This window comes from Bubalus bubalis, chromosome 3 (assembly GCF_019923935.1).
Source record: "Bubalus bubalis isolate 160015118507 breed Murrah chromosome 3, NDDB_SH_1, whole genome shotgun sequence".
In the NCBI taxonomy this organism is placed as follows: domain Eukaryota; kingdom Metazoa; phylum Chordata; class Mammalia; order Artiodactyla; family Bovidae; genus Bubalus; species Bubalus bubalis.
This window is the reverse complement of record NC_059159.1, coordinates 12,893,007-12,913,423: the sequence shown is the minus strand read 5'-3', so window position 1 is coordinate 12,913,423 and position 20,417 is coordinate 12,893,007. Positions and strand designations below refer to the sequence as shown.

The 20,417-nt window shown below is 50.7% G+C and overlaps 2 protein-coding genes across 5 annotated transcripts in view; both read left to right on the top strand.

Annotated features, from left to right (window-relative positions):
- The first annotated feature begins 9,102 nt into the window (after nucleotides 1-9,102).
- Nucleotides 9,103-11,623, top strand: LOC102413975 (testis-expressed protein 19.2). 3 transcript variants are annotated; one of them, XM_044938736.2, is made up of 3 exons: nucleotides 9,122-9,459; nucleotides 9,728-10,008; nucleotides 10,103-11,623. In XM_044938736.2, exon 3 carries the CDS (start codon nucleotides 10,127-10,129, stop codon nucleotides 11,039-11,041), a length of 915 nt encoding a protein of 304 aa, XP_044794671.2. In that variant the 5' UTR covers nucleotides 9,122-9,459; nucleotides 9,728-10,008; nucleotides 10,103-10,126; the 3' UTR covers nucleotides 11,042-11,623. The 3 variants fall into 3 exon arrangements, with proteins under 3 accessions (XP_044794670.2, XP_044794671.2, XP_006053448.3); XM_044938735.2 differs by having other exon boundaries at nucleotides 9,103-9,234; nucleotides 9,728-11,623; XM_006053386.4 differs by having other exon boundaries at nucleotides 9,123-9,459; nucleotides 9,728-11,623.
- Nucleotides 11,624-15,105: 3,482 nt separating this feature from the next.
- The window catches only part of LOC102411696 (secreted and transmembrane protein 1A-like), a 57,525-nt gene continuing 52,213 nt past the window's right edge, over nucleotides 15,106-20,417 (top strand). The window contains exon 1 of one of the 2 annotated variants that reach the window (XR_006640776.1): nucleotides 15,106-15,219. The gene's annotated coding sequence lies outside the window, so the exon portion shown is untranslated. The remainder of the gene's footprint in view (nucleotides 15,220-20,417) is intronic. The other variant, XM_045164773.1, reaches the window with a different exon arrangement.

Sequence of the window (20,417 nt, the reverse complement as noted above, 5' to 3'; positions counted from 1 at the left end):
CAGTATTCTTGCCTGGGGAATCCCATGGACAGCGGAGCCTGGTGGGCTGCAGTCCACGGGGTCGCAAAGAGTCGGGCATGACTGAAGAAACTTAGCACACACGCATACCTCATTAAAATGGAGCATGCAGAGCAAGAAATAGCCCTTTTGTTTTCATTAAAAAAATTTTTTTAATTGGAATATAGTTACTTTATAATGTTGTGTTAGTTTCTGCAGTACAATGAAGTGAATCAGTTATATGCATACATACTTCCCCTCCCTTCTGGACTCCCCTCCCCCTCTCCCTAGCCCTCCCATCTAGGTCACCACAGAGCACTGAGCTGAGCTTCTGTGCTTTAATAGGAGGTTCCCCTAGCAGTCTATTCTATACATGGTAGTGTATAGATGTCAACCCTAATCTCCCAGTTCATCCCACCCCTCCCTCCCCTCCCTGTGTCCACATGTCCACTCTCTATGTGTGTGTCTGTATTCCTCCCTTGGAAATAGGTTCATCAGTAGCAAATCAAAACTGCAATGAGGTATCATCTCACACTGGTCAGAATGGCCATCATCAAAAAATCTACAAATAATAAATGCTGGAGGGGGTGTGGAGAAAAGGGAACCCTCTTGCACTGTTGGTGGAAATGTAAACTGATAAGTCACTGTGGAGAATCGTATGGATGTTCCTTTAAAAACTAAACTTGGAACTACCCATATGACCTGTCCTTTTTTTTTAACCCTTGAGTTCCCCAGCCCAGGACAGGCCCTCAGCATGTACTGTCCCAAGGGTGGGCAGGTGGGCTGTCAGTCCCAGCAGGAGGGGTCCCAATGGGCTCTAGAATCCAGTCGCACTATGTCACTGCAGCTGGACCTTCATGTGTGGTGAGACATGCCCAGCCCTCCATACACACCTGCCAGACTCAGATATGGGGCTGGAAAAAAGTGCAAGTGTTGGTCCTTTAGTCGTGTCCAACTCTTTGTGACCCCGTGGACTGTAGCCCACCAGGTTCTGTCCATGAAATTTTCCAGGCAAGAATTCTGGAGTGGGTAGCTGTTCCCTTCTCCAGGGTATCTTCCCCACCGAGGGATCAAACCTGAGTCTCCTACACTGCAGGGAGATTCTTTACCATCTGAGCCACCAGGGTTTACCAGAATGAGGTAAATGATTTTGTTGTGTGATGCTAATAGGTCATGTCTTATAGCAGGAACTTGGGCTGCAGAGTTTCCAGGAAAGGGGTGCCTTAGACACAGTGGGGCCACCACGGGAGTTGATGTTACGATCCCAAGATCCCAACTAGGAAGAGGATGTGTGCAGGAGGGGAATGAGCGTTGGAGACTTGAGGCTCAACTTGCGCCTCTGGCCAGGCAGAGGCAGGGAATCTGTTTAATTCCCACAGCAAATGCACCTTTTGGGTCTTGTGGCCCCAGCTGACTATAATTGAATGAATTACTTCTCTTCTCAAGGGTTGTTGGGATGCCCTCTAGAAACATGGATGGTTTGTGCAGAGATGTCATTTTGGGAACTTCTGGGCAGTAGAACCCTCTTCATATCTGATACTGAAGGGAGATTTTTATGATCGTTTCAGATTTTTCTATCTTCAGGGCAAACTCCGAGAGATAGTGAAAGACAGGGAAGCCTGGCGTGATACAGTCCATGGGGTCTCAAAGAGTAAGACATGACTTAGTGACTGAACAACAAGATTGTTCTGTTGAGTGTGGGGCATGAGAAGGGCCAAAGCAAAAGGGAAAGGAGGTGTGTGCTCTGAGAGCCTAGGTTTCTCAGCCCCTTGGGAAGACGCTTGCGACAAGTGTCCCAGAACTTGGAGCAGAGGGTGGCCTTGAGCCCCCACTTCTGACACATGTGAGTGTCCAGTTTGGTCCTGTGGAATAAGTCAGCTCCTGAAAGTCAGGGCACTTCCCATGCGTCCTGAGAGATAAGATCTTTCCAGAGTTTCAGAGCTGGACAGGAATCAGTGAGAGCATAGGATGGGTCAGCAGGTGGCTGGACAATGTCCCCGAAGATGTCCACTAATCCCGGGACCTATGACTATGTCACTACACACAGTGGAGGCTTTGCAGGTTTGATTAAGTTAGGAGCCTTGAGATGGTATGGGGGGATAACCTGGGACCAATGGCATCACCAGCATCCTTACAAGATGGGGGACAGAAGGCAGAGTGAGAGAGTGAAGGTGAGAGGACAGAAGCAGAGATCACAGGAGACAATGCTATACTGCTGAGCTGGAGACAGAGGAAGGGGCTGCAAGCCAAGGGATGTGGCTCCTCTGGAAGCTGGAACAGGGAGGGAGGAGTTCTCCCTAGGAGCCTCCAGAAAGAGCCAGCCCTGGGTCCATTGCAGATGCCAGACCTACAGACTCAAGAGAAGAAATTGTGTGGCTTCCAGCTGCTGAGTGGTGATGATTTGGTAGCCGCTGCAAACTCACGGGATGAACGTGTTTCTCCCTTGATGGTTCTGAGGGGCTCTGGAGTAGGGGACCTTGAGACGCCCCATTTTCAAATCTCTCCTGGAAGTGGAGACAGCTGTTTCAAGGACAGTGTCAAGGAGATACGTGCCTCCCAGCAGTGCGTGACCAGGGCTGGGCTGGGCTGATGATCACTGCTTGTGGGAACATGGGGAGGACGTGATGATCACTTGCTGGGGGGATGTTCACCCTGAATCTGGCTCTTCTTATGGTGACCACAACTACTGGAGCCTCCGATGCCTGGAGGCTGCCGTGTCAGCAGCATAGCTGATGGATGTGTGGACGGCCGCACAGAGTCTGCATGGATATGGTGGCTGTGGCTACTGTGGAACTTCAGACACAAGAGTTGACATGAAAGAACCTAAGGATGGTTCCAGAGGCTCTAGAGTCATCCCTCCAAGGGCTCTGGGCACTGGAAGGCCCCAGGGAAGGGGAACCCACCCGTGTCATGGCCCTTTGGGGACAGTGCTCACCCTACTGTCTTGCCCATTCACCGAGTGCCAATCCCTCAATGGAGTCTGGAAGTGTGAGGGTTCACAGTCCACGGCAGCCTGACAGTCAGGCACTGGAGGGTGCCTGGGAGAGGCAGGCAGTGAAAAGAGCCATGCTCAGGACTCCAACCAGAAGGGGCTGGTCTAGACCTTACCACCGCCCTTGAAGCACTTCCAAGGGCTTTCAGTGGCTTCCAGAGCTACAGTCATAGCACATACTTATTCTAGAAAATTAGGTGAATATGGAAATCAATGAAGAAAATTCAATAACTAACTCACAATACCACACCCAGAGGTAATCACGCTGATATTGGTGTTTCCATTCTTTACGTGCTCAAGGGATTAGATCTGATAGACAGAGTGCCTGAAGAACTATGGCTGGAGGTCTGTGACATTGTACAGGAGGCAGGGATCAAGACCACCCCCAAAGAAAAGAAATGCAAAAAGGCAAAATGGTTGTCTGAGGAGGCCTTACAAATAGCTGTGAACAGAAGAGAAGTGAAAGGCAAAGGAGAAAAGGAAAGATATACCCATTTGAATGCGTATATCTTCATGACCCAGATAATCACGATGGTGTGATCACTCACCTAGAGCCAGACATCCTGGAATGTGAAGTCAAGTGGGCCTTAGGAAGCATCACTATGAACAAAGCTAGTGGAGGTGACAGAATTCCAGTTGAGCTATTTCAAATCCTAAAAGATGATGCTGTGAAAGTGCTGCAATCAATATGCCAGAAAATTTGGAAAACTCAGCAGTGGCCACAGGACTGGAAAAGGTCAGTTTTCATTCCAATCCCAAAGAAAGGCAATGCCAAAGAATGCTCAAACTACCACACAATTGCACTCATCTCACATGCTAGTAAAGTAATGCTCAAAATCCTCCAAGCCAGGCCTCAACAGTATGTAAACGTGAACTTCCAGATGTTCAAGTAGGATTTAGAAAAGGCAGAGGAACCAGAGATCAAATTGCAACATCTGTTGGATCATCAAAAAAACAAGAGAGTTCCAGAAAAACATCTGTTCTGCTTTATTGACTATGCCAAAGCCTTTGACTGTGTGGACCACAATAAACTGTGGAAAATTCTGAAAAAGATGGGAATATCAGACCATCTGACCTGCCTCTTGAGAAATCTGTATGCAGATCAGGAAGCAGTTAGAACTGGACATGGAACAACAGACTGGTTCCAAATCAGGAAAGGAGTACATCAAGGCTGTATATTGTTACCTTGCTTATTTAACTTGTATGCAGAGTACTTCATGAGAAACACTGGGCTGGAGGAAGCACAACTGGAATCAAGATTGCCAGGAGAAATATCAGTAACCTCAGATATGCAGATGACACCACCCTTATGGCAGAAAGGGAAGAACTAAAGAGCCTCTTGATGAAAGTGAAAAAGGAGAGTGAAAAAGTTGGCTTAAAGCTCAACATTCAGAAAGCTAAGATCATGGCATCTGGTCCCAGCACTTCATGGCAAATAGATGAGGAAAAAGAGGAAACAGTGAGAGACTTTATTTCTTGGAGCTCCAAAATCACTGCAGATGGTGAATGCAGCCATGAAATTAAAAGACGTTTACTCCTTGGAAGAAAAGTTATGACCAACCTAGACGGCATATTAAAAAGCAGAGACATTACTTTGTGTAGTCAAGGCTATGGTTTTTCCAGTAGTCATGTATGGATATGAGAGTTGGACTATAAAGAAAGCTGAGTGCTGAAGAATTGATGCTTTTGAACTGTGGTGTTGGAGAAGACTCTTGAGAGTCCCTTGGACTGCAAGGAGATCCAACCAGTCCATCCTAAAGGAAATCAGTCCTGAATATTCATTGGAAGGACTGATGCTGAAGCTGAACTCCAATACTTTGGCCACCTGATGCAAAGAACTGACTCATTTGAAAAGACCCTGATGCTAAGAAAGATTGAAGGCAGGAGGAGAAGGGAACGACAGAGGATGAGATGGTTAGATGGCATCACCGACTCAATGGACATGAGTCTGAGTAAACTCTGGGAGTTGGAGATGGACAGGGAGGCCTGGTGTGCTGCAATCCATGGGTTCTCAGAGAGTCGGACACGACTGAGTGACTGAACTGAACATGCTTAAAGACATGTGATACCCAACACGGGTGTACACGGCACAGACTCTCCCAGACTTGTGACACTTACCTGTGTAAATAGGCAAGAATCTACTTGCACACATCACATCTGACACTTGCACAGGTAGCCACAGATTTTTTTCTTTTAAAAAATCAAAGCAATACTATGTACATAACTTATAACCTATCTTTTCTTTTCACTGAACAGATGCTGATCACTTCACAGCATATCTTCTTTGAAACTTGTTGTCTGTGGCTGTTCATGTTCCATGGTGTGGCCATATCACAAGCATTCCTACTGATGGATACTGATCTTGTTTCCCGGTTATCACTCCTCACATCGTTCCAAAATGGACATCCAGTTTTGCAGTCTTAAACTTATTCCTGTAAACATCAGTATCTTTGCTGACATCTTGTGGAGAGTTGTAGTCTTTCTGTAGTGCCGGATCATTTCCTTCTGTCTCTCTGATGTTCATAATTGTCTTCACCCTCAGCCACTGCCTTTGGTTTCTGAAGAGACCTGAGAGGAGAATCCCTGGGTTTGAGGCTCCCCAGGGTGTCCTAAATTCTAGATCATTCCTCCCGTGGACTCTCTCGAGCATTCTGAAGGGTGTGCAGATGTTGGGAAGCTTGTGCCCATGTCTCCATGACACTGAGAATGAGTTGCCCTCCCTCCCAGCTTGGGAACTGCTTTGGAAGCCATGCCAGCCCCCAGTGTGTGAAGCTGCTGCAGAGCCTTGTTCCTGTTGTCCTGGCACCGTGCTGACCCTTTGTTGGGCATCCTGCGGGGGTGAGCACCCAGCACGGGCCAGGGCTTGTTAGTGCCTGTTGAATAGATGTGCAAATAGATCAGTGAAAAACCAATGACCGGATTCACAGGAAGAGAGATGACTGTCCTCTAATCCTCTATTCTGATCTTGAGTTGCTGGGAGGGGAAGGGGAATGGGAAGATGGAGGGGGCTGCCCCCACTGGGTGTCTAAGTGCCTTTGCTCTCCCCTATGTGACATACACACACAGCCAGGAAGCCAGGTGGGTAGCCATCCCCGCTCAGACCCAGGGTCCAGGAGCCAAGGCTGCCACCTTGAATGCTGGAGTCCATGAGAACTCGTGGTTGAGGGTAGAGCCCTCCATTGTGAGCCCCAGCATCAGATGGCAGAAGGGGCCTGGGTGCTCGAGAGGAAGTTCCAACAGGCCAGGGTTCAGATGCCCGCCCTTGGCCTCCTTGCTGTGGGGGCATAGCCCCCCAGGCTTCAGCACTGTCCATCTGCTGGAAAGGGCAGCTGGGATCAGGTAAGGGGTTGGGGGCACAGACTCTGCCATAAAGATGTCCCAGGTGGAGTTGAAGCCTGACAACCACGGGCATTGAGAAGAGGACAGGAGAATGATTCCCCTGGTGATTGAGTTTTGTGTTCTGAGTTTCTTCTCTATGTCAGAGACCTGAGTCAAAGTTAGTCATCTACTCTGGGTGGCTGCTGCTGCTGCTGCATCGCTTCAGTCGTGTCCGACTCTGTGCGACCCCATAGACGGCAGCCCACCAGGCTCCCCTGTCCCTGGGATTCTCCAAGCAAGAACACTGGAGTGGGTTGCCATTGCCTTCTCCGCTGGGTTGCTGACAAGGAGGAAAAGATAAAGGTGTGTAGAGAGCACAGACTAGTGCTGGGGAGGTGATGGCTCAGTGGGCTCAGCAGACAAGTGAAAACTCACACTGAGGGTCGTTGCTATTCATTAGTGTCCCAGGCTTAGAGGGGGTGTCCTTATAGGTCACAGAATGTTCCTAGCTTCCAAGTCCGCAGCTCTTCCAAACCACCTGAAGCAGCCACCTATCCCTCATGGTCCCTGCCCAGCCGATAAGAGTCAGGGGCCCCAGACCTCCAGCCTCCAGCCACAGTTCACAGCATGGAGCTTTCCTTCCTTAAGTACATGGGAGGCAAAGCGAGAGTCTGCACATGTACACATGTGTATGTGTACATGTAGGTGATGTGTATATGTATAAAGATATAAATATCTGATAGTATACATATGTATAGAAAATAATGTGTCATATATAATATATGCAGTATGTATGTATTTATAAAATAATGTAATCAAGTGGATGACATCCATTACCTTGCCACTTCCTTGGTTAGAAGTAACTCACATTTTCCCCTCCAATCAGGAGGAACTCATGACTGCCCTAGGGGGTCACCTCAGGGTGTCTGCCACATGCTATGATGTGGGATTTTTCAAGGTCCCAAGACAATTTTAACATGCAGCAAAATTGGGAAACAACTGATCCAAGGAATTTGATTGTCATCTAATTCCAGAGGTGGGTGGGTCTTCTGGCAGACCCAGATGTTTTGACCAGGAGCCTAGATGAAAACTTGTTCACTTGGGGACACCCATCAGTGTCCCTGGGGAGATGATGCAGATGCAGCTGGATGTACCAGTTGGAAGTTTGGAAGGAAGGGCTAGATGGTGTGATTAATTTAGCAAATTATTTTAAAAGCCATTCTCAGATTTCCCCCATTATTCAAGCAAAGCCTACCTATGAAACCTTTCATAAGCTGAAACATACTGGGACTTCAGAAATGGATATCAACCCGTAGGACTTTGTGGCTCAGCTGGTAAAGAATCTGGCTGCAATGTGGGAGACCTGGGTTTGATCCCTGGGTTGGGAAGATCCCCTGGAGAAAGGAAAGGCTACCCACTCCAGTATTCTAGCCTGGAGAATTTCATGGACTGTATAGTCCATGGGGTTGCAAAGAGTTGGACACATGACTGAGCGATTTTCACTTTCACTTTTCATAAAAAAGAAGTCGAATCAAGAGAACTTTTGCAAATCGGGGGATACCTGTATGTATTCTCTTGTATTATAATTTTTTTTTTTTTTTTACAAAAACAACTTACTTACATTTAAATTAAGTTAAAAATTAAGAAACAAATGAAATTTAAAAATGTGAAAGCCTTAATATGAAGATACAAGAAACCAACATTGTGGTCTTGGAGAACTGAAGATGTTCTTTGCAAAGACCAAGAAAATATTTTCTTGAAAACAGATGAACACATTTCACCATAACTAAAGACTGAACAAAATGAAACAGTGAACCACAAAAGTGTAAAATGTATTTTCAAAAGAAGTGTTTGTTTAAAGAACACTTTATTTTAAAAGTGTTTAAGCTCTGAGAAGAGCTAAAGAGACAGAAATGTGCTGTCGATTGAATGCAACCTAAAGGTTGAAAGTTATGTTTTATTCAGCAGAAATTTTTAGGACTTAAGCCCAGGTGGTAGCATCTGAAACAAGCGTGAGAGAACTGTTTGTTCCAAGGAGGCAGAGGTGGGGGAGCAGGTTTTGTAGAAGTTTTGCAACAAAGGACAGGTAGCCTGGATATCAAAAGTTTTTTTTGTAAATTAAAGAAAACCAGATAACCCAAATTAAGGAATTTAGCCTGTTTCTGTATATGGGAAGATGCAAACGTCCCTGAAATCACTCCTTTGATATGCACCTCAGCTCTGTGGGGCCAGTTTTCTCTGTTTTCACACCCTGAGCTTTCTTTCCTCACAGCTCCCTGGCAGGGAGCTGGCTACAGTCTAAATGGTAGCTATTCTTCTCCTTCCTGAGTCCCCTCAGGCTTCACTGGCTCATATCGGAGGGCTGCAACCCACTGAAGACTCTGACATCCTTGCTTATTGATATGCCAGAAAGTATTCCATTTCTCAGTGCTCAAAGCGTAAATAATTGGCAATCAGTTTCTGATATTCATTAAAAAAAAAAAAATTTAACCAAGAGATAAACAAAGGAGGAATCCATTTTGACCACCGAAGGACAGGGCCCTTGACCAAGCAGGTCACCCAGGATCCAGGATGGGGCAATGACCATAAGGGAGACGCTCACCCGCACAATTTCAGAAACCTGTGGATTGCAAGAGTGATGGGGAGAGTCTTCTCACCCCTCTAGGAGAGAGTATCACAGACACAATCACCTTGGGGACAGAGTTAGGGGAATAAGACTGCCCTCCCTGGAGGCTGCGCAGACTCTTCTGGGATGGGGGTGGGGAGGGAGGATGACTCAGCAGTTTCATTTCCTGGTGGGCTGAGGCTCATGGGAAATAGGCAAATGAGCCCAGAGCACCATGGGGAATGGCCGTTTAAATGCTCAGGCTGGCTCTGATCCCTCCTTTCCCCTCAGGGTTACCCTCAGGAGGGAGGCACCAGGGAGGGTGAGAGCCCTTTGGAGTAAGAAGTGTGTCTGGGGCCTATAGGCTGGCAGAGTGTGGGGCTTGGAGGCTGAAAAGCCCCAGGTTCCAGTGTGGCCTCAGGCCAGACGGGCCAGCTCAGGTGCAGGTGGTTCTGTTATGCTCCATCTGGTTCAGTCAGGTTAACCATTTGGTTAGATTCTGATAAGTTCCCTCAGGTTCTGACAGATTCTCTCAGGTTGTCTCAGGGTAAGTCAGGTTCTGTCAGGGTTCCTTAGTTTCCCCCAGGTGAGGCTGATGGGGTGTCAGGATCCCTCAGATGGGGTGGGGATGGGGAGTTTGAGGGGTGAGAGGAGGCTGTGTGGTCCACAGGCCCCAGGTCAGCTAAACTGAGCAGAGACAGGGTAAAAGGGCTGGGTCTGAGCCCAAGGCCCCCCTGTGCCCTGCTCCTCCTGCAGGGCACCTGCTCCCACCTGCCTGCCCTAACCTCCCCTGACCTCACTTCTTTTCTTTGCAGCTCCCAGAGAACAGAACGCTTGCATCAGCTGAAGTTAATTCCAGAGTTTCTTCCCTTCCAACCTCTATTTTGACTCAGTTCATCCACCGCCACCCCAAATTCTTCTCCTGGTGATCCTCATCTTTCTCCTCCCTGTTCTCTTGCCCCTCCTCCCAGCCCCTTGCACCTTACTGGGCCCCCACCTGTGGGCCAGACCCCCTAAGATCACAGCCAACCCGGCTCCTGCTGTCTCTCTCTCAGGAGGCAGGCAGCTTGGCCATGTGCCCTCCAGTCAGCAAGCGGTATGTGGCGGAGGGCCTGTCCTACCTCTACGTGTCCTGGGTGTATCAGCTTCAACATGGCAGCCAGCTAAGGCTCTGCTTCGCTTGCTTCAAGGTTGCCTTTCTGGACTTTAAACGGATGCTGGAGTCAGAAGACTGGGAAGATGAAGATTGGGACTCTGAGCTGATGGACGATTCCGAGGCGTGGTCTGAGCAGGGGTCATCCCCGGGGATGGGGCCAAGCTGGGGGCAGGGCCAAGGGCAGCCTGCACAGGGCGGGGCTGTGGGCTGGGGGTCAGGCACCCTGGCATCAGGCCCTGTGGAGTCAGAAGATGTGGGCTTGCACAATCATACTGTGCCCACTGAGCTGCAGCCTCAGGATGCGGCACCTCTGGGCCTGGGTGCTGAAGATGCTGACTGGACCCAGGGCCTTCCCTGGAGACTTGAGGGACTCCCTACCTGCTCCCACTGGCCAAGCCCCCTTCCTCCATGGCGGGGGTTTTTCAAAGTGGACCTGCCCCTGGGGGAGCCCATGGTACTGGAGCTGGGCACCACCCAGAACATGGACCCTGCTGAGACTAAGGCCTGGTTACTGGACCTGCAGGTCCTCTCCCTGGTGGGCTGCTGTGATGTCATCTACCTCCAGAAGATGAAGCCAAGAAGGGCCTGGAGGACCCCAGGCCAGTGTTGGAAACTGCTGCTGGAACCTGATGAGTGGTGGGTGGTGAGACTCCAAGATGCACCCCAGATGCAAGACCTGTACCACTGGAAGCTAAGCATTCTGGAATCCTCTTCTCTGGAGCAGAATGTAGATCTGGTGCCTGCGGACTTGGTCCTGCTTAAGAGGGGACTCACCATCCTCTCTTTTTCACCCTGGGCCAAGAGGGAGGTAGCGGAGGGGGACTCAGCCTCTGGGCCACAGTCCTCCACCCAAGGAGGGGATGCTGGCACCAGTGGGCCCAGAGAGCCTGGGGAGAACCTGGCTGCTGTGGGAGCCTCGGCCCTGGGAGAGCTGCCACATTTCCAGCCCCTCAACCCAGGGTCCCAGAACTGAGGGACTGAGGTCCATGTGGTCACCATTGTTCTGGCTTCCCTAGGACACCAGAGGCTGGGAAGGAACTGACCTCTCCACAACAGCCAGGGTAGCCATTAACAATGAATGAGGTCTTGGGCCTGGAGAGGAACAATGGTGAGTGGCCCAGAGACTGAGAAATGGGGCCCACTGCAGCATCAGGAGAAAGGGACACAAATACCTATAACTGGGAGGGAAGTTCTCTGTCAGATGTCATGGAGTTAGGAATCTGAGCTATTCGGGATGTGCTGGGTGAATGGATGCTGTGCGATGTGTGAAGAAGGGAACAGGGAATCGATTTGGGTAACAGCCCTACCCTGGGGAGGGATGTCTGAAGTGTAACTCACTCCCGGGAACACGGTGGTGGAGTCGGAACCACAGGGATATGTGCTTGTCTTTACTCAATGGGCTCTGGGCTCCACAGGACCCGGTTATCAGCATTGAGGACTCTGCAGTGTGAGAGACCTTGTTACAAAGATTGTCTATTTTATGTGGTTTGGCTACTTAGTTTCTGTCTCTTTGTGTGTCATTTTAAACTAAATAAAGTCATAGAGTTTGCAACAAGGTGCTGTTCAGAGCTCTTCCGCAGAAAATCTTTGTTGGTTCTCCTTGTCCTGTCCCTCTCAGGGACAAATCAATCCTAGTAACCCCTACTTCATGAGTCACAGTTGTCCAGGATGGCTAAGAATCTTTAGCTTCTAGATTAGTGATGGTTACGAAACCTAGGATGACCCTGTGTGGGAAAGATGGAAGCAAAGGTGCATGTGTGTGCTCAGTCCTATCCAACTCTGCGACCTTATGGACTGTAACCTGCCAGGCTCTTCTGTCCATGGGATTCTCCAGACAAGAATACTGAAGGGGGTAGCCATTCCCTTTTCCAATTTCCAGGGGAACTTCCCGACCCAGGGATCGAATCCAGGTCTCCTGCATTGAGGGTGGATTCTTTACCATCTGACACACCAGGAAAGCCACAGAGTGTCCCTTGAAAATGCCTTTGCATCTGGCTGATCCTCCTCCAGTGTTTGGGGTTCCCAGCCACATCCCATGGCCTCACAGACCAACTGGGCTTACTGTATTTAATTCCATGGAATGTAGCAATATTGTTTACTTTCTTTCATAAAGTTTATGTGGGCAGCTAGCAGCTGAAACCAGATATATCAAAATGTCCATCTCCCCATCATGGCTGGAAGCCACCTATTCTTGAAAAGGGTTCAGGTTTCAGACCACCTGCCCTCCCAGTTCATGCTGAGTGTGCCCATCTCCCCATGTAGGAAGAGAGAGGCTGTGGGGTCACACCCCTTGTCTCATGGGTGCCTCAGGCAGGCAGGGTCACTGCAGGCTGGGTGGGGGGTGGCAAGTGAGGGGGCGGAAGGGACTGGGCGCCTGTGAGCACTGTCACTGAGAGTTGTTTGCCATCGATGGCTCCCTGCTCCCACCACTGGCAGAAAGCTCAGTCTTGTCACTTCCAGCAAGAGTCAGGCCGTGACCTCTGCCAGCAGCCCAGTGTGCCCCTGGGCGTGGCCCTGTAGGTGCTCCCCGCCCTGCTGCCTAGAGACATGTGGAAGTCGGGGTGCCTGTGGAGTTGGGGCCACAGGCTCCCCTGCTGGAAGGTTCCCAGGGAGGGAAGGCAGCAGCATGCCTCTGCTCAGATTCCCACTGACTCGCACCCGCTGCCTCCCCAGTGCCCAGGCGGGGCAGGCACACCTTCCCCCCTGGCTTTCAGGTCTCCGTGTGTCCCCCTGCCACCACCTGCAGGAAGGGATGCTGCCCTGTGAGCCAGGCTGGGGTTCCCCTGGTTCCCGTGAGGCACAGAGAGGGCCTGAGCCCTGTGACCTGGGCCCAGCTCCCTGCCCCTGCCTACCAGGCCACCGAGGGGACTTAGGATTCATGCTTCTGGGGTGCATGGGTTAAGGAAAGTCTCTGATCCTAAAGGCCTGAGTGATGCTGATCTGGCAAAACCTCCCACTCTGGCCCCACCTGAGAAACAGAGAGGTGGCCCTGTGGATATGGAATCCATCAGCCATAGACCTTCGCTTAAATACACCAAACACCAAAGACGTAAACCTGGGGTGCTTCTGGTAGACTTTCTTTTTTTCTCTCACCACCCTGTAAAAAGAGCATCTCCTTCAAAACACGCATTCCAGGAAGGTAATAGAAAATGCTGAGGATTAAACATTCTGGGCAAACCATAGCAATGAGGCCTCAGTGACTGGCGGCCTGCCCTTGTCACTCGCTGTCATCTGAGTGAATGTCTGAGGCGCTTGATGAATAACACGTGTTTTCAGTTAAAAACCATTTCTAAGGTTTATTTCAGTTTATTTGTTTTGAAGTCAGAGAAAACCCAAACTTGTACGGAGAATAAGCTGGGAGGTTCAGACATTCGACACAGGCACAGGTCACGCTCACTCAGCTTCCGCTCCGTGAGGGTCCTGCCCGTAGGCTGTAGACGGGCCTGCACTGGAGAAACCGCAGGACGTATGTGGGCAGCTCTCGTCACCGCCACGGACCCCGCTGCTGGACAGGGTGCGGGATGCCATGAGGGGACATCCTGAAGGGAATCATGAGGGGACCCAAAGAGGAGACACTACGAAGGGATAATCATGAGAGGATGCCACAAGGAGACACCATGAGGGAAACATCATGAGGGGATGTCATGAGAGGACACCATGAGGGCAGCCGTGAAGGGAACATCATGAGGAGCTGCCATGGGGAAACCGTTGGGTACACTATGAGGGGAACAGGATCAGGGACACCACGAGGGGATAGTAAGGAGGAGACCCCGCGAGGAAAGAAACATCATCCAGGGAAGCCAGGAGGGAACAACCTGAGAAGCCATGAGAATATCAAGGGGAACAGCCATGTGGGGAACTTGAGGGGAACCATGAGAGGATTCTCTGAGGGGATATCAGGAGAGTGTGCCATGAGGGGACATTGACAGGTACACAAACTGTCCCACAGAGGCAGGACAGCCACGCCTCCTACTTTACCTAATGGCTCAGCTCCCAGCTCCATGTGGGAAGAACATGCCCACCACTGGCTGAATGAGGACCTTGCCTGGAAGCAGCAGCATAGATATGACAAGGACCCTTCACAGGTGCCCCGTTCCTGCTGTGCATTGCACTTTTGTTTAAGGACAAAACCAGCATGTAAACACAAGACTGAATCACACCCATAAATATTTGGGTGGTGAAAGGATTACGGAAACTGAGGGCTTCCAGGAACCCTTGGCCTGCCCCACTGGCCTGTGGCAGGCCCCTCAAGTTCCTGGGGATCCCAACGACACGGAGGAGCAGCCCTGGGGCGGCAGCATCCGCTCCCAGGCCTGGGACTCTGCTGCTGACTTAGTGTTTGCCAATGGCATCCCCTGCTGGTGACTTCAGGCTGCATGAATGGGTGTGTCCCCACCCCAAACCACAGCCTCCAGAAAGTAGCCCCAGCCCAATGCCGGCCTTGCTCTCATCAGAACCAAAATTAAGAGCCTGTCCTTGAAAACGTCTGAGAACTCCCGACTCTGATCTGTCTGGCCTCTGTTTTCTGATCTGTGGAATCAGGATGCTGCATCCTCAGGGTCCTTTGTTCTCTCCCAGCAGAGCCCTGTCTGGTGGGTTGGGAACATGTGGAAGCCATCCCCAGGCCAGCTCTGCTGCATCACCAGCCCACAGAGCTGCTGTGAGTGTGCAGGTGTGTCATGTCTGTGAGTGCGGGTGTGCAGTGTCTAAGTGTGCATGCATGTGCCCCTAGTGTTAGGTGTGTTCCCAGGGCCCTTGGAGCAGGTACCATGGTTCTAGATCCCTCGTGCCTCGGCCAGGTCTAGTGACTGCAAGTCAATAGAAGATCTGATTAATAACCGCAGGACCTTGAGATGCAGAGGGCTGGACCCCAAATGCAGGAACCACACACTTAGAGAACTGAGAACCAGATGTTGGCCAAGGCCACTTTTGGGAAGGATTTTCTGCCTATCTGCATTTTCCAAGGCTTCTAAAATGAACATGAACTTCTGTGGAAATAAGAAAACACACAAATGTAACATTCTCACCCAGTCTGTAGCCTATGTCCACAGTCTGGGTGAAGCAGAGACACGAAAAAGCATCAAGAAGGGCAAAGGGGCGACCCATCCAGCCTTCCCCTGCAGATGGAAACCCCAGGCCATGCAGAAGCCTGTGAGTGGGGTGTGGGTGTGTCGGTGCTACGTCACTGTGCTGGGTTTGACAGCAAACGGGCGGGGGGCAGTGTTAGGGAAATGACAACGGAGGAAGGCTTGTTCAGGTTTCAGAGGCTGGAGAGAAGGCCTCTGACTGACTTCTGATCTTTCCTGGACTATGTGCCTGCTGGCAAACACACAAATTGTTACCAGCAAGTAAAGGGGCACTTTGGATAAGAAAGGGAATGGGGCTTGGATTTTCTTGAGCCCCTGGAATTCTGCCCAACTCCCTGGGGTCTGGAAAATCTCCTGACTCACAAGGTGAAACAAACAACAACATAAAAGGTGAAGGAAAACCAGAGCTGCATTGTTGCACACCCACGGATGATGGTATCAGCTGCACCCTGGGATTCCAAGCGGGAGCCTCCAAAACTGCAATTTGAAGTCTCACCTGCGTGATGCGGACCTTTTCACATATGGGACTCCATATGCTGTTACCAAGGGACCTTCCAGCTCTGTTTAAGTCTGGATGTGGGTCAGCCCCATGTGGTGATGTATGTGCTGTTTCTTTTCTCTATTGTTTCTATTTCTCTTCTTTTAATGCCTGTATATTGAAATTAAGCCAAATAATCTTCTATTAAATATTGAAATTGTTTATTGTGTGAGAAGTGGTTTCTTTTGTTAATGAATCCTTCGAACCAAAAACAAAAGTAAAACTTTCAGCAAAATGTTGAGGAGGGGGGGTGGCTCCGAGGTCACCCAGCCAGATGTGATGCGGCACCATCCTTGAGGACTGTTTTACCTCTTTCTTTGACAACTGAGATTCTCTGCAATCTCAACAGACTGTCCTGGCAGCATTGGTGCCCATGAACACTTCCTGCGATGCCGGGAAAAGTGATACTGCGGCTGGGGATGGTTTCCAAATTGGGTCCTGGAGCTCATCTTTGTACTAAGACTCCAGGAACAGTCATGCTTGTCTGGGGTTCATCCCTTGCCAGGCCTCATAGGACATGTGTGTGCTTACCACAGGGCATCCAACCCCGAGACACTGCGAGGCCAGTGCCGAGAAACTTTAGAACAGCCGAGTTCATGCCAGACTAGTGGGCTCAGGGCCCCCACAGCTGGGTGTGGCCCCTCAGCTGGACTCCAGCCTGGGTCAGGCCCCCTGAGAACTGGAGAAACAGAAGGTTCCGTGTCAGAGTCCAAGGCCCTGAATCCTCAGCCAAAGGTCACTCTCATGTGGAGAAACCTCTGCAGCCTGTTCAGGGTCTGGTGTTGACTGGTTCACACCCTGGGCATCTTGCCCTGAAAATGACACTCTCTGCCCTAACTTTTCGGTCACCACCAGATACCTCCACGACTGAGCATCGTTTCTGCTTTGGCCCAGTCTCTTCATTCTTTCTGGAGCTGTTAGTAATTGCCCTCCGCTCGTCCTGCTCTTGCCCAGTATCATATTGGACACCTTCTGATCTTGGGCTGGGGTTGGGTGGGGCGCTCTTCTGGTATCATATCTTTTTGCCTTTGCATACTGTTCATGGGGTTCTCATGGCAAGAATACTGGGAGGCGTTTCCACTTCTTCCTCCAGTGGACCAATTTTGTGAGAACCCTTCACTATGTCCTGTCTCTCTTGGGTGGCCCCATGTGACATGACTCACAGCTTCACTGAGTTACACAAGCCCCTTCACCACGACAGGGCTGGGATCCATGAAGGGGCTAAGAAGGTGTATGTGCCATAATCATGATGCTGGAGATTCTTAAAGGTGCTTTCTCAGACACCTCAGTAGAGGCAGTGGCTGGTGTGTGCTCTTTTGGTGGACTTTGCTTCTTGGGATTTGGTGGCAATTCCTTTTCATTCTTTCCTGATTATGCAGAAAGAGAAATTGTAGGAGCAAGTCCTCGGAACACTCCAGCTTCTAGAAGCACAGTCTTCAGTACCCCGGCTCGTCTTTGCCACAGTAGAAGGAGGTCACCATAGCAGTGACTTGGGAGTGGGCTGGGTAATTGGCCTGGTGGGTGGAGGTAACACCCTAAAACACAATCTCTTTACACCAAAGCCTTTGGAACAGGCTGAGTAATGGGGCAGAGTGACACGCTTCCCTGTGGAAGGATAGGGCCTGCCTGGGTGGGAGGAAACGTGCCTTGTGCCAGCCACCCCATGCACGGCCCTTGGTTAAAGCTGCACATTCTGCTCCTTTTTGGAAAGCAAGACTGTGGATGTTGGACTCTCAGGACATTTGGGCTAAAATGTACTCACATACTCAGACCCAGACGACACAGGAATTCTCTGTCAATTTAAATGCCATTCTCTCAAGAATCGAAGTTTAAAAGTCATATATATCAATGGCTTGGGGAAAACAGGATATGTGAGTCTTAGAAGATGTTTCCCCTTTAGCAAAAGTCTTATAATTAGGAAAAGCGCTAAGAAAGAAGCTATTAAACCATGTACGTGGTCTCCGATCTAAGCTGCAGGCAAATGAGACAAGGAGGCACATTGCCCAGGTGTTAGGAAACCCAAACCGAGAGGGCCAGGAATGCGGTGCAGGAGGTAATAGAATCACTCACTAATTAAAACCATTGCTGCCCCCCGCCCCCCAGGCTTGGCTTCCAAGCCACTGCAGGAGGAAACGGGAGAGACAGGGTGGAAATGGCAAAAAGGGGCCCGGCAAGCTGCTGCTACCCTGATTCTGGTCACTTGTGTTTGAAGGAGGAGGAGGAACTTGCTGCTTTTGCAATAGATTGCCAAGCTCCACATTTTTTCCGTGTGATCTTGACACTCCAGTGTATCGTGATCCCAGTGTATCATGGTGGATCACGATGGTTTTTTTTAGACCCTCATTCTAAGGCCTCCCTATTTCTGGAAACCCTTCCACACCTGTGCCGTTGGTGCCCTCTGCAGGGTGGCTCAGCGTCTTACAGGTTCATCATGCCCTCGCCCCGGGGGACAGATGTGCTTTCCAGGTTCCCCTAAAGAAACTGGTCAAAGGAATGTCTCAAAATAAAACCTGGCAGGGAAAGTGCATCAGATGTTGGGTGGGTGAGTTGGAGGAGGAGAGAGAGATGAAGAAAGGTTGTGGGGTGATGGCCAGGGCAGGACGGTGGCAGCAGCCAACCCGACTAATCGCAGGAGACCTCACGGAGAGACCTCAGCCCTGACGACCCCTTTTCCCTGGCCAGCAGGTGGGGGCCCGTTCCTCCAGCTCTGGTTTCCTTTTCTGTGTCCTGAGGCTCCAGTATCTTCCATCCCTCCAACCACTGGGACTCAGAACTGAAATAGAAACCCAAATCCCACTTTTCCACCATGAGGACAGGTTAACCTGAAGCCCCTCAAAGGAAACACGAATCAGAAAGTCAGAAGACTTTAGCTGTAATGAAAGAGAAACGTGAGTCCTCTGGGCGTCTCTGGCCTTGATTCCCCAGTGCTGTGCTGTGATCTGCCCTGACTGTGTGTCCTGCAGGGTGATAGAGAGAGCTCTGGCCACTGATCAGCCCTTGAAGCTGGGGCCCCTCTCCTCTTGGCTCCAGCCACAGAGGAAGGTTTTGCCCCTGGGAGCGCTGGTCATAGACCTACCTGTGGAGTGGGGTTGGACCCACCTGAAACAAATCTGTGGCCACCAGGTTTGTGAGGAGTGGGCCAGCATGGGGCATGGCTCCTGTATACCTCCCCCCGTGTGGTCCAGGAGCAGCAGCAGCTGGTGGGCAGCACACAGCATCGCTGCTGTCCAGACCTGAAGAACAAAGCCACGTGTGACCAGGTGCTCCAGGGATGCACAGACAGGAGACAGGGTGATCACAGCAGGCACGGTCCTGAGATCTGATGTGGTCTCCTGTGTGCTTATGAGCGGTGGGCTGCCCTCTCCTCTTCAGCAGTGCTTAATTCTAAAATTATATTCTAAAATTCTCCTGACAGTTTTAACTCCAAACCTGTCTTGGAGGTTTATTCATTGTCTGACTCCAGGACAGCAGGAATCGCTCCCAGCCCTGTGGCTCCATGGCAGGCACCATGTGAGCATACAGGAGCCCGTGTGTGTGAGAGAGCCCGGCTGTGGGTCAAGTCGAGCCCGAGGGCAGTGGCCACCGTCATGGGGCAGGTGGGCTAACGGAAGTGCACGGTGAGCCCAGCAGGACAGCACCGGGTGCTTTGGGGCAACCTCCAGCCACACTGAGCTCCAAGGTCAAGTCGCTCTGCAGAGTCTCAATGCTGTCTAAGTAAAGATTGAACATAAGACAAAAAAGAAAAAGATACATGCAAGTTGTGTCAAAGTCTGTTTTGAGAAAAAGGTGTAGATCTGGGTTGGAAGAGACACGGGGCAAAAGTGACCCGGGAGCTCCCTATCCTCCGTGAACTGCCCTGCAACATGACAGCGACACGTGCAGCCAGGGCAGGCCCACGTGCGCTGCTGACGACGACCGTGTCACCAGCCGGGGGGCCTCTGGCTGCCTGGACCCCTGAATGACCGTGTGGTACCGGCTCCCTGCACAGGCTCCCAGGGTATAGGTGGAGGCCCCTGTATCCACAGATCCCCCACTGCAGACCATCACCAGGAGGCCACTCTTCCAACAGAGGGCATGGGCAGCTGAGGGGAGACCAGGTCAGGTGCATATGTGCACAGGGGATCACCCACACACAAGTCTCCCTCACTGTGAGCAGACCCTCAGACCAGGCCCCCCAGGCATGCTGACTCAGACCTGCCAACAAGGCGCCAAGTTCAGAATCGTATTCCACTTCACCTCCGCCCAACAGCAGCTACCTAGAAGGCCTGTCCATTTAGAGCCAGACATGAAACAACGGACTGGTTCCTTATTGGGAAAGGAGTACTTCAAGGCTGTATATTGTCACCCTGCTTATTTAACTAATATGCAGAGTACATTGTGCAAAATGCTGGGCTGGTTGAAGCACAAACCAGAATCAAGATTGCTAGGATTAACATCAGAGAAGGCAATGGCACCCCACTCTAGTACTCTTGCCTGGAAAATCCCATGGACGGAAGAGCCTGGTAGGCTGCAGTCCATGGGGTTGCTAAGAGTCGAATACGACTGAGCGACTTCACTTTCACTTTTCACTTTCATGCATTGGAGAAGGAAATGGCAACCCACTCCAGTGTTCTTGCCTGGAGAATCCCAGGGGCGGGGGAGCCTGGTGGGCTGCTGTCTATGGGGTCACACAGAGTCAGACATGACTGAAGTGACTTAGCAGCAGCAGCAGGATTAACATCAAT

What these genes read in the sequence shown, in the direction of transcription:
- LOC102413975 (XM_044938735.2), top strand. Translation starts at nt 9,986, where the DNA reads ATGTGCCCTCCAGTCAGCAAGCGGTATGTGGCGGAGGGCCTGTCCTAC.